Source organism: Antechinus flavipes, chromosome 2 (genome assembly GCF_016432865.1).
Source record: "Antechinus flavipes isolate AdamAnt ecotype Samford, QLD, Australia chromosome 2, AdamAnt_v2, whole genome shotgun sequence".
NCBI lineage: Eukaryota > Metazoa > Chordata > Mammalia > Dasyuromorphia > Dasyuridae > Antechinus > Antechinus flavipes.
The window spans coordinates 43547295-43564574 of record NC_067399.1 but is presented as its reverse complement, the minus strand read 5'-3'; the positions used below and the strand labels follow the sequence as shown (position 1 = coordinate 43564574).

The window sequence follows — 17280 nt, the reverse complement described above, 5'->3', positions numbered from 1 at the left end:
ATCAGATTAAAGGATGCAATGAGAGAAGGAGTTATTTCCAATATGGAAACATTCCAATGCAGATGTAGTTTCAGAATTGAATTCACTAAAATGTCAATTTCCAATATAACTTCCTTAAATAATATTGCAGAAGGAAGCTTCATGGTATAGCAGACCTGGAGTCAGTAAGATCCGAATTCAAATCTAACCTCAAACACTTCCTATCTGCACGGGTCTAAGCAAGTTCACTTGATTCTGTCTGTTCCAGTTTGCTCATCTATATAATGAGGATAATAATAGCACCTACCTTGCAAAGTTACTGTGAAGATCAAATGAGGTAATCTTTGCAAAGCACCTGGCACATAGTAGGCATTATAGAAATGCTTTTTTCTTCCCTCTTTTCTTCTAATACAAAACCTAATCTTTTTTCCTAATTAAAATATAATTATATAGTTCTTCAATTAAAACAGTAACCTGGCCCAGAATATTTATCATAGTGCATTCCTGACTTGTTTTTGTTTAATCTGAAAATGTATACACTCACAAAAAACAAACACATTAATAGTCTGGCTAACAGAAATCCTTATTTCCTGCAATACCTTTCTGACTCCAATGGGGAGAGTCTCATTGCTTCTACTTCAAGAAATTAACTCTTCTATGAGGAACAGAAATTTTAGAATTAGGCAGCAAATCTGCCATCATGATGCCTTTTCCCAATACTTTTTATCCTTTGAAAAACCATAAATTGTAGAAGCAGTATAGCCCAGTGGAACACTATGAGCCCAGAAGTCTTGGGTTTAAGTTCTGTCTTGAATACACACTGCCTGTGTGGTCCTGTCTAAGCAATTTACTTTAACTCCCAGAGTTCTAGGGAATTCTCTAAAGACTCTAAGGTACAGAGAAGTTGCAAACCTGCACTGGTAGTTTTCTCATTAGGGAAACACTTTATAATAATTAAATTGCAAGTCCAGATCCTATCTCTATCCCCTTAAGAAGTTTATGAAAAATTTTCTGGTCAAGGGGTTCATTTCTTCTCTTTTGAAACCCAGAAGGCACAATGGTTAAGAGTGCTAGGCCTGTAATAAAGAAAACCTGAATTTAAATCCCATTTCAGATATTTATTATCTGTGAGACTCTAAGTCACTTGACCTCTTAGTTTCCTCAACTGTTAAATGGAAATAATAATAGCACATACTTTACAAAGTTATGGTGAGGATCAAATGAGACCATATTTGTAAAGTATTCTGTAAATTTTAAAGCACTATATAAAAGGCTAGTTATTAATATTAAAAACCTGTTTCAAGGTTTCTTCTCTCTTCATGGTAAAGCACACATGAAACTTTTCTGATTTCCAATTAGTATAAGTTAAAGGGCTCTCTCTGATCAAATAAACTTGAAAATAAAATCTGCAGCCTAGTCTTTTAACATTTTAAGGTGGCTTGTCACCATCTTCAAGTGAGTGATTCATGGCCTGGTGACAAGAAAGGATTTTCTCGATACGTACATGTGCACAGGAGACATGACTATGATGTCTGAACTGCAACATTCATTGACCAGTCATTCAGTGGAATGTAGAAAATACAGCCAACATGTTGGGACCCAGGTGAATTCTGCCCTTTCCTCCTATCTATATCCACATGTTTTTCTTAGAAAAAGTGTTGGCAAATAAAAATCAAGGCCTTTAGCTGAATGGTCCAAGCAGCTGTTTCAATAGCATCCAGTATTAGCTAGGAAGAGGCCAATAGTTAAGACAGTATTTGCAACTGATATTACTGAGTAGCATTTACTGAATAGCAAGTCTCAGAACCAATTTTTCAGGAAATCATGGGCTATAAAGGTCCTTTCTAGTTCTAAATCCTAGAAAAGCAGAGCTTATTGATTAAGAGGCTGGCTCTGCCGTGAAAACTCCTAAGGGGAAAAAGACATTTTACTTATTATAGTAGTATTAAAGCAGTATAACTACTTTATTATGTTCTTTAATTCCTTCTCAAAGAACTTATCACAATTGAGCCAACATCAATGAATCACTGGCACATTTGTGATCATGTAGATTTCTAATTGTTTGGCTTATTCTTGAGTAACTAAGTAGTTGCAGCATCCTCTAGTCCTCTTAGAACCCCAAAGTTATACAAAGTTTACACCTTTCCAGGACAAGGGTAAAAAAGATGACTCAGATCTCATTCCAGAGAGGATAGGTCCATCTTTTCTTGCAAGAGAGGTATCATGCTAAATCTTGGTTCTTATATGCCAGGAGACAAAACCTAATACTTAAAGAAGTAAAAAATAAATAAATAACCTTAATACTTAAAAAAAAAAAAAATAGAAGGCTTAAGAGGTTCATTTCAAAGAAACTTTATTGGAAAAATTATTTTAACTAAAAAATCAATCTAGTGAGGATTAATATTGCTATCCCCATGTTCCATTTTTTTCTCCTTTTTATTCTCCTAGATTTCACATCATAACAAAATGAAACTAAATAAAAAAGTCACACCTTCCAATGGTCAAAGTTTTTCTCAAGCTCTAAGGTTTCACAAAGTTTGCTAGTTTAGCATCCAATTGTTGGCTGGCATCTACCAGCAAGGAACTTAGTAGTGGCATAAGAGTATAAAAAGGAAGGACAGATAAGTATATCTGGATATAGAGAGATACTTTTTTATAAAGTAAAGAATGGACTCTTTGGGAGATAAGAAGGGAGAGGGAAGAGAATCCATCTGACTCTAGAGAAAGATCCTTTCCAAAATGTTTTAAAAACCTAAAAAAAGATCAAAACACATTAGAACATATATATAGATCACAGATACTTAGGTAGAATTATGATGTGAGGGCTGTTTTTAAGGAGAAGTTTATCATTTCAAGATGCCTAATTTAGTCACAGAGTACATAGATATCAGTGATTCTCAAGCTAATCATGGCACTCAAGGATACAATGCAGATTATATTCTCTTCAACTAAGCCTGGAAATATATGAGGACAAGAAAATATCAGTTCTGCAAATAATTTCAATTGTTTCCCAACTTCACTCACTACTTCCCTTATAATTAACTAGAGTTCATAAAAGATTTCCTTTTCAAATTCAAGTGGAAGAACAGTAAAAGGAAATCCATACTATTCCCAGGAAAAAAAGATCTACCTCAAAGAAGAAAGGCAAGGATAAAGAATCCAAGACAATCTATACATTTACTCATCTCATTGTAGTTCAATTCAAGTGAGACATATTAGTTATACTCCAGCAAGTGGTGGTCCACAAAACCACTCCACAGTCTTTCTTCTACTACATCCGGAGTAAGGAGGTTGACCAGTTCTTTCCCTATAGTCCAGCCAGGACTTTGCTGGCCCGCCAACTGGCAGCCTGGGAAACCCCATTTCTTGCTCTTACTGACTTTTCATCATGTTAGCAAAATTAGTTTATACAGTCTCTTTTCAAAGCCCCATCTTGTTTATCCCCCAATCCCATTCCATTATGTGTATATACAGGAAATATAATCATATCTAATATAGTTTTTTCCTAAGACAAAAGAATGTAGATTCAGGCATCTATGGACAGAGGGAAAAGACTCAAATAAACCTCCTGAAGCATGAGCGAAAAAAGCTGAGCTCTCCCCCATTGTCCATTCTCCCTTCCTTCCCCCATACCTTTTAGGATGGGGATTCTTAACCTTTTTTAACGGCATGGCCCCTTGTTAGTCCAGTGAAGCCTATGTGGATCTCTTCTCAGACTTACGTTTTTAAATGTATAAAATACATAGGATTAGAAGGGAAAACAATTATAATTAAATAAAGATGCATCTTTCTTCATTCAAGTTCAGACACTATCCTCCCCCCCACCCAATCTATCTCTCAGGGGTCTGTGGATTCCAAGCTTAAGAAACCCTGTTCTAAAACAATCTTTTGTTGGAGATCTATTGGCCTGAAGTACAGACTTACACCTGTCTATGCTAAGAGACAGTTCATCTCCATTTTAAGTGAATACTAAAAGAAAATGAATTGAGCCCAAGGCTTTCCGCAGGGTATCAAAATGGATGGCCTCCTGGACAGAATACCCCTATTTCAAATGCACCTGCCCAACACATACACATACACACATAGGCAGACAAACAGACAGACACACAGCTATTCTAAGAGATTGTTACTAGACCAAACTGGGCTCATCTTTCTGACTATAGTAGACAGGCCCAACCAATGCTGCAGTGACAGAAAGGAGGCACTAAAGGTGACCTACTGGAAAGAAGGGATTTTTAAAACCAATCAGAAGAAATTGGGGTTGAAGGCCTATCCAACAAGTGAACAGGTTATACACATTGCTCAACTTCCAACACATTGCCTTTTGTATAGAGACACTTTATCTAACCCCCAAAATCCTTTTGCTAAGGGTTTCCGTCCATTGGACTCTAAACTGTGAAAGAGGACTTGGAATTAGGTAGGTTCAAGTCATGTCCTATTAAGATCTGTCCAGCAAGTATGGGGTTCACTGGAGGCTGCCCATTTCACACAGGTGAGGCAATGGACCAGGCTCCTATGCCCACCCATAGACAGACAGACAGCCACACACACACCCCATAGCCGCCGGGAGAGGCCTCCGGGCCCGGGCTAACTCACCGCTGTGCGAACTGAACCACCTGGGTGCGATGTGCAGAGGGAGCGCATCTGCCAGCGATGCTCGGGAGCCCAGGTACAGCATCCCGTCTCTATGGTGACTACCACCTGTCTCCTGGTAACCATTGCCGTGGGCATACGTGGAGTCGGCCCCGGAGCCGCCGCCGCCCGGTGCCCTTTCGGTATCGCCGGCCCCCCGGGCGGCCGCCGTGCTGTAGAGGCCGAAGGGCACCCCTCCGGCCGTGGTGGGGTCCATGCCCATACCGGCCACCGAGCTGACGGAGCGGCTGCGCAGCCCCATGGCCCCGCCGCCCGTCCGATAGTGGCCGAAGTGGGGGCCTCCCCCCGGCGGGGGCACGGCGCTGTCATCCGTGGAGACGCCTGGGAAGGGGCCCCGGGAGCGGCCCGCCGTGCTCTGCTTGCCCCCCATCCCCGGCCGAGCCTCGGGCTGTAGGGGGGCTCGCTCCCCGAGAAAGCGAGAGCGCCCCTCCCCCACCTCCCCGCGGCCGGAGCGGGTCCTGGGCGCTTAAAGGGAAGCCGGGGCCAAGCTGGGGGTGGAGGGGACCCCGGGAGGAAGGCGGGGACTAGAAACTAAGAATCAAAGCCGAGCCGGGCGCATGTCGCCCGTACGCCCGCCCGGGCCCCGAGGCGACGCACACTCCGGCCCCCCGCCTGCCCGCCCCGAGCTCCGGAAAACCGGGGGCGGCGGCGAGAAGCGGGGCCCGGCAGCTCGGGCTCCTGCTCAGGGCTGCTGCTGCTGCTGCTGCCGCCGCCGCCGCCGGGGCGCCGCGGCCATGGACAGAGCCACGGGCTGACTGGCGGGCGGGCGGCTGGGCGGGGAGCGCTCCCTCGGCTCGGGCTCGGCCTCGGGCTCCGGTTCCAGGCGGGGGGAGGGCGGCGGCGGCGACGGGTCGCGCTCCCGGCTCGGCCGGCGGCTCCGGCTCTGGCTCTGACTCCGGCTCCCGCGGTCTGGGATCCTCTCACTCTCCTGCTGCTCCTCACTGCTGTGGAGACAATAGAGGGCGGCAGAGCGCAGGCGCGGCCCGGCGGCGGCATTTCCCCCCTCCCCCCTCCCCGTCCTCCTCCTTCCCGCCCCGCCCCGCCCCGCCCACTGCACTTAACCCTTTCGCTGCTGCTGCTGCCGCCGCCGCCGCCGCCACTGCCACTGGCAGCGCTCGCTCTCCGACCTACCTCCAACAGGCGGTGCAAGTCACCCTATCACTCTACCTGGCTCAGGAGGAAGGGGAAGTTATCGTAGTCTTCACCGTTCCAAACTGGGCGCCCTGGGGATCCGGACCAGGATTGCCTCCTTAGGATAGTATATAATAGCATCCTACATCCCCCTTAACTCCCTTCCTGAGCAAGTTCCAAGCTCATCCCCAAGGAACTGCCACCATTCTGGAGTAACTGAAGGGGGAAGAGGGAAGATTTCTGGATGACTTTCAACCATCAGTGATAATGATTTCAATCAATCCATCCACCAATAGCATTTGAAATGGGGGCATTCTGTCCAGGAGTAGAGCCCCAACTCTACAGGCGCTGGTGCAAGCACAAAGAACCTGAAATAATTCCCACTTGCAGTGGTCATTCCTTATTTTCTTTTTTAATATTTTATTTTCCCCCGTTATATGCAAAGCATTTTTTAAACTTTGGAAAGTACTTGTGAAGTTATACAAAACATTCCTATAAAAGTCACTTTGAGAAAGAAAATAGATTTTCCCCCTCCCCAAAAAAAATTCTCAAGAAAAATAAAATTTGAAAAAAAGTATGCTTCAGTCTGTATTCAGATACTCTCAGTTCTTTCCCTGGGAATGGACAGCATTTTTCATAAGTCCTTCAGAGAAGTCTTGGATCGTTGTATTCCTGAGAACAGCAAAGTCATTCACAGCTGATCATCCCACAACATGCAATGTGCCATTCTAATGGGTGAGACAAGGACACATGAAAACAAGCAGGATATACTTAAAGTTAATAAAAGCTTGCTTATATATGTGTATTTACATGATATATATGTAGATGTGTATGTATGCATACTATAGTGTATATTTACATGATGTATATATATACACACAATCTATGTATTAACCATGTTGCATGTGTTACATATGCTAATATGCATATATACACTCCGCTAGTCATCAACTTTGTTCTTATATTGAATATTTTTATATGTGCTGTATATTCTTTACATTAGCACACACAATTACAATGTATATCTAAATACAATGTATGTGCAATATAAATACAATGTATACACATATATACTTGTATCTATATTTGTATAGACCCGTACACAAAGTAAATGTTTACAAAGTACTATGAGACAGAAGACTATTTTTTGCCAGAAAAGAATACTAAAAATGTCAGACTACCAGTCGGGGTTTCTGAAAGCCCTACTTACTAAAGAATATCTTGAGACGCGGCCTTACAGAAAGGGTTACCCGGAAGTGGGGGAGGTGGAGAAGTCTGAGTTTCAAAAATCCGCCAGGGATTTTCAATCCACCCAAGTTCCTTTTGTTTCTATTCTGATGCAGAAAGGTCTTTGATTAAGCACCCTCTTGCTAAAATTCTGCCCCCACGGCTCCTCCTGGTGGGCATGCGCAGTATTTGCTGTGTGGTCCCTCTCCTCCTCCCATCAGCCCCTCTGCCTTTCTCCCTCAACTTTTTCAGGACAGGTAGTTTGAGATGGAAAGTAGATTTTTTGTTTCCTCCTCCTTTGGGATTTTCTGCTTTTCCATCAGAGTGCGTTATAAAATTACTTGAGGTAGGTCCAAAAGGCCCCTGACTTAGGTACCTGCTATATGAAAGCTGTCCTACTCACCCTCCCAAAATTACTTTGCACCAATTTTGTGTGTATTGAGTTTGTTATTATTGTTATTGTTCAGTTGTGGCTGACTCTTTGTGATTCCATTTAGGGTTTTTTGGTTTTTGTTTTTTTGCTGATGCAATTGGGGATGACTTGCCCTGGGTCATACACAGCTAGAAAATATTAAGTTTTTGAGGCCAGATTTAAACTCAGAACCTCCTGACTTTCAGGGCTGGTGCTCCGTTTAGGTTTTCTTGACAGAGATACTAAAATTTGTTTGCTATTTCCTTCTCCAGATAATTTTACCTATGAGGAAACTGAGGCAAACAGGATGAAGTGATTTGCTCAGATTTGAAAAGCTATCGTCGTAAGTCTGCATTTCAACTCAGGCCCAGTGATCTATCAGTTGCCACTTAGCAGCCCATTGTGTTCAATATATGTCTCTATATGTGCATGTTGCCTCCCTCATGAAATGTAATCTTCTTAAGGACATAGACTACTTTATTTTTTTTTTTTTTTTTTGGTTCTCCACTGCTTAACCTAGAGTAATAATAGCACTTTGAGATTTACAAAGCATTTTGTTATCTCATTTGATCCTCACAGCCAGTTTGCCATTATTAGCTCCATTTTACTAGTGAGAAAACAAATTCAGTGACTTGTCCAGGAAGACCCAGCTAGTCTATGAGAGGATTGCAACTCAGGTCTTTGAAGTCAGGTACTCTCTACACTCTCAGACATGCTGCATCTTCCAGAGGAGAAAGGGTAGAATTTAGAACTCAAAACTTTTCTTAAATTTTTTTCAAAGATTGTTTTAACATGTAAGTAGAGGGAACTTTTTTTTCAATTAAAAGAACTACCCTCTCCCAACATGTGATTGGGGGAAAATAAAATATATTACTTGATGGATCTGTGTTCGAGTTTTGGCTTTTGATATAAGACAGGTGAATCACAACTTGCAACTCAAAATCTATACATACTTAAGCTCTTTTTCTTCCTTTGTATCTTCATCTCATATACCTTAAAACCTCCCAGCCTAGGAGGGGCACATATCTATATCCCTAGTTTAAATTTCCTCAAAATACTTCCAATCCAAAGAGCTCTAAAGATTTGTGTTTGAATTTCCGTAAGGGCATCTGAGTGACCATCAATAAATGATTTAGTTTCTTCATTTCTAAAATAAAAAAAAGTTGGCTGGATGATTCCAATCTCTTCTAATTCAATTCTGTTACTAGGTTAGCAATAGGTGGTACAAACAGATAAACAACCATTTGAAAAGGGAAACTTAAAAAGGAGAACCAATGCTGGACTGTTTTTTTTTTTTTCCCCTAAAGTGGTCACTCTGGGCAGAAATGGGGAAGATGAGGAAGAATGCCAGCTTCAATGAAGCCAAGCTGAAGTTTCATTCTGAATTGCCCCAGGGACCTTCCCCACCCTATTTCATCCTTTGCACCCCTCCTCCTCAGGAAAATGTTACAATTTAAACCAGAAAAAGGCCAAGGGACAACCAGGATAAAGGTTATGTCTGTAAATTACTCCCATCAACAGCCTTAGCTATTCCTAAATTTAGGATCGAAAGAGGGATACTTTTAGCACAGTACTATGGCATCTGTTGAAATCTAGAGAAGTCCAAAGGCTTTATGAACTTACAATATTAGACTAATTTCATTTTATTTGTGGTATATCAAGTTTGTTTGTATTTTCCATCCATCTCCCACCATAGTTTGGTTTGTTTTCCTTGGGTACTAAACAGATCTTGGGGAATAAGGAACCAGATTGATCAATGTGCAAAGGAAATGAAAACAAGTGGCAGCTGGATTGGTGGGGGGGAGAAGGGGAGAGGCATTTCCTTTTTTTTTTTTTTGAACTTCCTTGTTGACTTTGAGTAAACTGCCTCACTGCACAGTTTTGCTGTGAAATGGGGTTGATAAACTGCTGATCCAGCTTCCAGGAGAGAGATAGGCAGGGACACAGAAAGACAGAGACAGAGACAGACTGACAGAGACAAAAAGATGGGTAGACAGAGTATATATGAGGGTGATGCCGTTAGGGAACCAAATGATGCAGAGTTGTGTGAACCCCTCTTTGGTCGTTGCAGGTCCAACATGAAAGAATTCATGAACCCAAAATATTAGACTGGCAAAAAGAAAGTTTATTGTGGGCACTGCAAAAGTTAGCTTTTGCTAAGAAGACTGACTTCCGAGAGACAAAGTTCTGGCAGAGAGATAAAGGTCCTCGCAGAGAAATCCTGGCAGAGAGATAAAAAGAGGTGTTAACACTGAGAAGAGAGTGTCTTCTCATAGGGCAGGGGTCCTGACAGGCAACTATGCCAAGGAGACAAGTTCCTTGACAAGGCATGGTCCTGCTTTTGGGCCTCTGCAAAAAAATGAGCCCCAAAATTATCCTTTAAATAGGAAATCTGAGACTGAAGTTTCAATTGAATGAAATTACTTCAATGTTGTCACTGCCCCCAGGCCTAGATTTCCAGTAGAATGAGACCACTTACATTGGAGCTAAGTAGGAAGTGGTTCTGGGCCAAACTTAATGAAACCATTTAATTGCTCCAAGGGCAAGTCCCTGTCAGGAGAGTTTCAGGGCTCACCCCAAAAGTCAAGGACAGTTTCAGGCTTCCCCATCAAGGGGAGGATAACTGATAATATTGATTTCCAAACCCATTTTCAAATGTGTTTTCTCAATAGGTCAGACTTTTAAATATCCAAGGAAAAGGCTTAAATAAGAGAGAGCCTGGGAGTCTGACTCAGAACACTTGAAAAAAAAAGAGCATCAGAGTTTATATACATCTATTTCATTGAACTGGACACTTAGTATTCTCCCTATCCTGGCAAATCAGAGAAACCTTTGTGGGATACTTATACCTTCCATACCCTGCAACTACAGCAAACATTAAGTCTCTATTCTGAGCAGAGTGTTGGGGTCTCTGAGAGAGAAGCAAAAGTTAAGTAGCCCCATGAAGCCCATAATCTAGGAAGAAAAATACACATAATCATAAAAAGAGACAATGCTATACAGTAAAGAAATGAGAGTTCTGAATTCAATCTGGTTTCAAGTCCTGGTTGTGCCACCCATGTGGCAGTGGGCAATTCATTTCATTCTGCTAGAGCTCTATTTCCTTTTGTAAAAGGAGGGAGGTAGACTAGAATTCTAAACTTTAATTTTAATATTAAAAAAGTCCATCTTGCTAAGTGAAATGAGTAGAACCAGGAGATTATTATACACCGCAACAACAAGATTATATAATGATCCAGTCTGTTGGACATGGCTCTCTTCAACAATGAGATGATCCAAACCAGTTCCATTTGTTCAATGATGAAGAGAGTCATCTACATCCACAGAGAGGACTGTGGGAAATGAGTATAGTTCATAACATAGCATTTTCACTCTTTTTGTTGTTGTTTGCTTGCTTCTCTCTCTCTCTCTCTCTCTCTCTTTGCTTCTCTTTTTTTCTTGTGTGGCACAATAATTGTATAAATATGTATACATATATTGGATTTAACATATTTCTACCATGTTTAATATATATTGGACTACTTGTCATCTAGGGGAAGGGGGAGAAAATTGGAACACAGGGTTTTGCAAGGGCTAATGTTGAAGAATTGTCCATGCATATGCTTTGAAAAATAAAAAGCCTTTCATGAACTGATGCTAAGTGAAATGAGCAGAACCAGGAGATCATTAAATACCTCAACAACGATATTGTAGAGGATGTATTCTGATGGAAGTGGATCTCTTCGAGAAAGAGAAGATCTAACTCAGTTTCAATTGATCAATGGTGGACAGAAGCAGCTACACCCAAAGAAAGAACACTGGGAAATGAATGTAAACTGTTTGCATTTTTGTTTTTCTTCCCGGATTATTTCTACCTTCTGAATCCAATTCTCCCTGTGCAATAAGAGAACTGTTCGGTTCTGCACACATATATTGTATCTAAGATACACTGTAACCTATTCAACATGTAAAGGACTGCTTGCCATCTGGGGGAGGAGGTAGAGGGAGGGAGGGGAAAAATAGGAACAGAAATGAGTGCAAGGGATAATGTAAAAAATTACCCTGGCATGGGTTCTGTCAATGAAAAGTTATTTAAAAAAAAAAAAAAGCTTTAAGAAAGTGAATACAAAAAAAATCCATCTCAGTGAGTGTGTGTTCCCCTTCCCCCGCCCCCAACTCTTTTCCTGTGGCTTTCCATTTTCCAGCTTCACCAAAACAGACATTAAACAGAAACCAGTAATAAAGGATAATTAATCATTAAGTACATGGAAAACAGAGCTAGAAATAATAGGTAGCTTGATTATGTATTTTTAGGTTAAGATATATATGTGTGTATATATATATTTAAATATTATTAAGACTAGCAGAAGAGACTCAAGATTTTATAGCAGAAAAAATTTAAAGCCTTTTTATTACACAGATGGGAATATTGTCAGAGAAGTGAAGGAGCAACCTTCAGGCTACACAACTAGCTAGTTATAGAGGACCAGACCTCTGACTGCAAGTGCCCTTTAGCTTGGCTAGCTGGTGATTCTCTGGCAAATATTGACTGGCTTGGTGAGGAGGACCTTGCAGCTTTGTCAGCAATTTTGCTAATGACCCTTGCTAGTTTCTAAAACAGGATTTAGGAAAGTAGTCGGTATAAAGTTGTCAATTTTGTCGTCAAATCCTAGATCTTTAAGGAGCTGTAAGAAAGCTGAAGTTTGATCAAGGCCAACCTAGGCTTAGTTCTATACATGGAATTCTGCCTCTGAGGTCCTTTTTTGAGCTTGGTTTTATACTAAGAAACATGATTCCATTTGAAGCAAGAATCTCTTATTTTGATAGTATTTGTAGCATTAGATACAATTTACATGGGTAAAATATTTGTAAAAGTGCTTAGTACCATTCTTGGCATATGTTAGGCACTATAGAAATCTTTATTCTGTCTCTCTTTCCTTTGAACAGAATCCAAGGGAAAGAGAACCAGTTTGAAATGTGCTCCCTCTCATAAGAAGCAATCTTAACAAGTTCTTTATTTCTGAAAACCTTAAAGACTCATATTTGCCAAAAATGAGAAAATCTAACCATAAAAAGCTTGAAAACATGAGCTTTTCACAATGTTCTGACATGTTCTAGATACTGCCTGGCAGATGTTTAGGACTTTGGAGGTGTTGTTAACAAGGATGCTGGGAGAGAGGATATCAACATCTTTGTCCTTCCATTCATCCATTTATGTGTCCTTGTATTTGCCTCAGCATCTGATCATCTATCCCGTCCTTCCGTTCTTGAATAGGGTTTAGGATATCGGGAAGAAGGAACCTGAACCGGTCCTTTGCCCACCTGTAAGTAATCTTTTTTGCCCCGCCCACAGCTTCTGCTCAGGTTGGCAGTGGACTACAGTACCCGACAGAGCCCGCGGTAAAACGGAGTGGGGCGGGGCTCCAGCTTCAGAGAGCGGAGGAGACCTCGTCTCCGTGTTACGTCACGTCACCTGGAAGCGATAAGAGCCCTAGCTGGGTCAGGGAGGGGAAGAGAGGTTAAGGAGAGCGGCTGGTTATGTTTGGCAAGGCGCGTGCACGCTAGACCACGAGGGTTGGGGGAGGAGCCAATGCAGATGGAACAGCCAATGGTTAGCCGGACAGCAAGATGGGCGGGGCGTAGAGGGGGTAGTTTGAGGTGAAGGGTGCGTCCTCCTGCGTGCCGAAGCCCCGGCGCGTGGGGCCGAGGGGAGGAGCGCGGCGGCGGCGGCGGCCGTGGGGCGGCGGCGGCGGTGGTCTGGCCGGAGATGGCGGCGCGGTGGAGCAGCGAGAATGTGGTGGTGGAATTTAGGGATTCCCAGGTGCGCAGCGGGGGTGGGGTGAGCCGAAGGGAGCCGTCTGAGCATGCGCCTCGTGCCTCCCCCTCCCCCCCCAGGCACAGTCAATCGTAGGGCGCTACGGGCCGGGAGCTGGGGGGCCGGGACCGGGGGTAGCGAATGCCGGCCGGTTGGAGGGAGAAGAGAGGGACGGACACCCGGAGGCGAGAGAGTGTTCGAGGTCTGAGCAAGACCTTTCGGCCCGATGGCCGTTGGTGACCGACCGTTGGGGCCAGGCAGAGGCCTGGGGGCCGAGGTTGGGCAGCCGGACCCTCTCCACGGGCGAGGTGAAAGGCTTGGACCAGCCAATGGCGGATGCCAAGAGCTCGTCTCCCATAATGCTTCCCTGCAAGAGAGGGCTGTCATTCCTCCCACTTTACTGATGGGGAAACGGAGGCCAGGGCCGTGCCCACAGCCACTCAAGCTAGCTGTGGTCGAAGCGGGGTTTGAACACGAAGTTGGCTGACCCCTCCTCCATTCCTACCCTGCTTCCCTGGGCCCGGCCGCTGACCGTGACTACCTAGGGGAGCAGGACCCCAGACTCCCAAAGAGTCGGGGACCCATTCAGTATTTGGGTGCCTTTTTAACCTGAAACAGCAATCCTCTCACCAAAGGTGGCCTGGCCTCTGCTTAATGTCATTAACGAAGAGAGCGCCAATCCCCTTTTTAATAGATGAGGAAACTGAGGCTGAAGGGGTATCAGAAGAGAAGGCTCGGGCCTGGTCTTGGAACCTAGATCCTCCGGCCCAGAGCCAGTGGTAACCACCTGATCAGCAAACACTTTTTAAAACTACATAGATGTAGGGAATGAGTAGACCTTCTCCAGCCAACCCTCCCTGCCCCCTCCCATCCCCAAAGCAGAAACCAACTTAGTCTTTTTCCCTGAGAAGCTTAAGTTCCATTGGGGGAGACAGCAGATGTAGGCGAAATACCCAATGTAAGCAAAATGTCAGGTACTTGCAGTTGTGTTGAGGGAGCACTGGCAGCCAGCCTGAGCTTGTCAGAGGACTTGAGGTTGGGGGGCAAAAAAGGGAAGCTGCTTGTGCAAAGATACAGCAAGAAGGATAGAAGTAGACACAATAACAAGCACCAGCATTTACAGGGCTTTCAGGTTTAAAACCCAAGGGGGTTTTACAAACATCTCCTTTGATCCCTTACAACAGCCTTACCAGATGAGGGTTATTGTTGCCCATAAGGACACTGAGGCAGATAGGAAGTTAATTGGTCAGGTCACACAGGCAGCAAAATGAATGTATAGATTGGAGTAGAGGGTTTTAGTTGAACAGGGGTTCTAGACATAAACTGGGGATCACAGCAATGGGGAAGTATTAGGGACATTATCAGAAGTGAAATTCTCTTTAATTGCCATAGATGATCTGAGAAGCAAAATGGTGGAGCGATAATATTAATAGCATGGATATCGCACCTACTATATGCCAGGCATTATGCTAAGTGCTTTACCAATAGAATCTCGCTTGATCTTTGCAACAACTGTGTTAGGTAGTTGCTATTATCTCTTTTATAGGTGAGCAAACTGAGACTGGTTAAGTAACAAGCCCAGGGATCACAGTGTCTGGGACCAACTCAGATTGAACTGGGATCCTCCTGACTCCAAGCTTGCCGCTCAATCCACTGCCTTACCAACTACCCTGTGAATAAAGAGTGAGTCAGGAGAAAGCTGATTTCCAGTCAGACTCTGCTGTTTACTGGATTTGTGGACCTTGATTTAGCCTAAAGTAGAACAAGGTAGTAACATTTGAGATTTAATCTCAGGGCTTTGGGCTCTCCACAGCCAGTGTTCTTATCAATACACCACCTGGATTCTGCCCTGTAAAAAAGCAGGAAACAGAATGTTTTCCTTCCATAATAATAAAAATGAATGGATGAAAAGAGGCCCTCATAAGTTCCTTAGTGGTGCCTGGGACTCAGCTTCCCATAAGGGATTTCAGTCACATCATTTCTCCCAGAGGACACTGAAGTGCTTTGCACTGACTCACACAACATGTCTGATTGTTAGGGTTGTCCTCTCCAGGGAAGCACAAGTTATCCAAGGGATAAGAACAGTGTCCCCATTTATGTTTTAGTTGATTGTTTTTAGCTGGAAGAGACTTCAGAAGCTATGAGGAAATGGGGCCCACTGGGAGTTTGGCTGGCTTCAGGTCAGCCAGCTGGAAGGGCCCAAGCAAGGTGTGTCTTGAGTTCTGGGCCTCTGCTCTCAGAGCCAGTTTTCTTTCTATCCATGCTGCCAGCACAAACCTGCTTGTTATACCTCTAATGTGGAAGCTGCTAATCTTCAGGCCCTTCAGGCCCAGGTAGCTTCACCTCCACTTTTCAGTGAAGATGTAATTCAAGCCACCTGCAGTGAGGCTGCTGGCACATGCATTAGGAGGCTGTGAAGTACTATTGGAAATAATGGAGGGACACAGAAAATTTGCCAATTGAACTCTGTGAGTTTTTCTTTCTGTGACTTTAGCATTTAGTAGGAATGATGTGGTTTTTACAGTATATCCTAATCTGTTAAGTAGACTGTGCATCCCATAATTCACTTCTTAGAAGTGTAGTCACTTGGTCCAACCCCTTCATTTTAAAGATGAAGAAATTGAGGCACTGGGAGCTTATGACTTGTCCCAAATTACACAGCCAATAGTAACTAGCAGCTTTAAAACTCTTTAACTGCCCTGGCCAGTTTTCTTTCCTGCATAGAAAGAAAGGGGGATGGGGAGATTAAGTAAGGCTCCTTTTGTTGCTGTTTTACAAATTCATATATGTGTTTTCAAATCAGTCCTAAATCTCTAAAAATACATTTTCATGTGGCTTTCAGAATTTTATAGTGAAGCAATCCTGGGTTCAGATTAGGTTTTTTTGTTTTTAATTTTAAGATTCCATGAAAAGGTATCCTGTTAGGTCTACCACCATTTAGCCAGTAGTGCTCAGGACCCAAGAATTGGATTAATCCTTGGCACATATTCATGTCATTCTGAGCTGAAAGTCCTTCAGAATCACCTGGTTGAGGGCTTGGGGATTTGCCTGTGTGAAGGGCTCATTCTCTAGGAGAAAAGGAGTGGAGAAATGGTGAAAAAAGCCAGGAAATATGGCTAACATTACACAGAAAACTATTGTACAACTCTCAAGCTGAGGGAGCAGCATAATAATGAGCAAAAGGACCCAGGCTTGGCTCTGCTGTTTGATGCTGTTATTACTTTGGACAAGTCACCTGACCTCAAAAGGGCTTAGATTTCTGCATCGTTGCAATTAAGAAAGTTGTAATAAATGATCTGTAAGATTTCTTTCAATTCTAAATCTGTGATGGGGCATTCAGTATTTATAGGAAATAGTTTCCTGAAAAAATTCATTCCTGTGGTGTAGGATAGACTTTGGAAAGACGGGACAGGAAGACCTGGGGAAGATGTTTAGATGCTAGAGCACAGGAAGTCCTTTGCTGGGACTTAAATGTCAATAGAGAATGAAATGAATTCTCAGACATTTGAAGGCATTTAGGACAAGAAAAAGCAAATGTGCAAACTAAAAGCTTGTCTAATAAGAGTTTAGATTTTGGAATCTTAAATGCCTTTCCCACACGGCCTTGTCCTTGGCTCTTTCCTAATTAGAGTTCCTATAAAAATCAGTAACGTAAATGAAAACAGATGATTTCCTTATCAAACTTGTGAAAGACAAGTTAGCAGGGAATTGGATGGCAGAAGCAGGAATCTGAAAGACTTTAATCAGGTAGAATTGATCAAAATTAAATTTAACAACTATTATGTTCAGTGTTTAGATTAAAAAAAAAAACATTGAAAATACAGAATGGGGTAGACTGCACTTAACAAGTTCATATGAAAAAGACTTGGGGAACTTTCATTGACTGTAAACTTACTCATCAGTGAGACATAGGCTCTCATGGTGAGACAATGACCAAGAACCCAAACCTAAACAGCCTTGGTTTCCATCAATAAAGTGATATTCAACTGAAGGGAACTAAATCTTTTCTGCGCTGGTTAGACTACACCTTTTAAAATCTTATATTCATTGAGAACTTTGTCAGAGTAATGGTTGAAGGAATTGG

General features: G+C 42.9%; 2 protein-coding genes across 7 annotated transcripts in view; one reads left to right on the top strand and one right to left on the bottom strand.

Annotated features, from left to right (window-relative positions):
• ZNRF1 (zinc and ring finger 1) overlaps window positions 1-5319 on the bottom strand; it is a 94359-nt gene extending 89040 nt beyond the window's left edge. For 3 of the 4 annotated variants that reach the window (XM_051974654.1, XM_051974652.1, XM_051974655.1), the window contains exon 1: window positions 4576-5319. In XM_051974654.1, the coding sequence (XP_051830614.1) occupies window positions 4576-5002 (427 nt within the window). In that variant the 5' untranslated portion in view covers window positions 5003-5319. The remainder of the gene's footprint in view (window positions 1-4575) is intronic. The other variant, XM_051974651.1, reaches the window with a different exon arrangement.
• A 7784-nt stretch (window positions 5320-13103) lies between these two features.
• Window positions 13104-17280, top strand: part of WDR59 (WD repeat domain 59) — a 69846-nt gene continuing 65669 nt past the window's right edge. For 2 of the 3 annotated variants that reach the window (XM_051974648.1, XM_051974647.1), the window contains exon 1: window positions 13106-13202. In XM_051974648.1, coding sequence (XP_051830608.1) covers window positions 13149-13202 — 54 coding nt within the window. In that variant the 5' untranslated portion in view covers window positions 13106-13148. Of the gene's footprint in view, window positions 13203-17280 lie in introns of all 3 variants that reach the window. The other variant, XM_051974649.1, reaches the window with a different exon arrangement.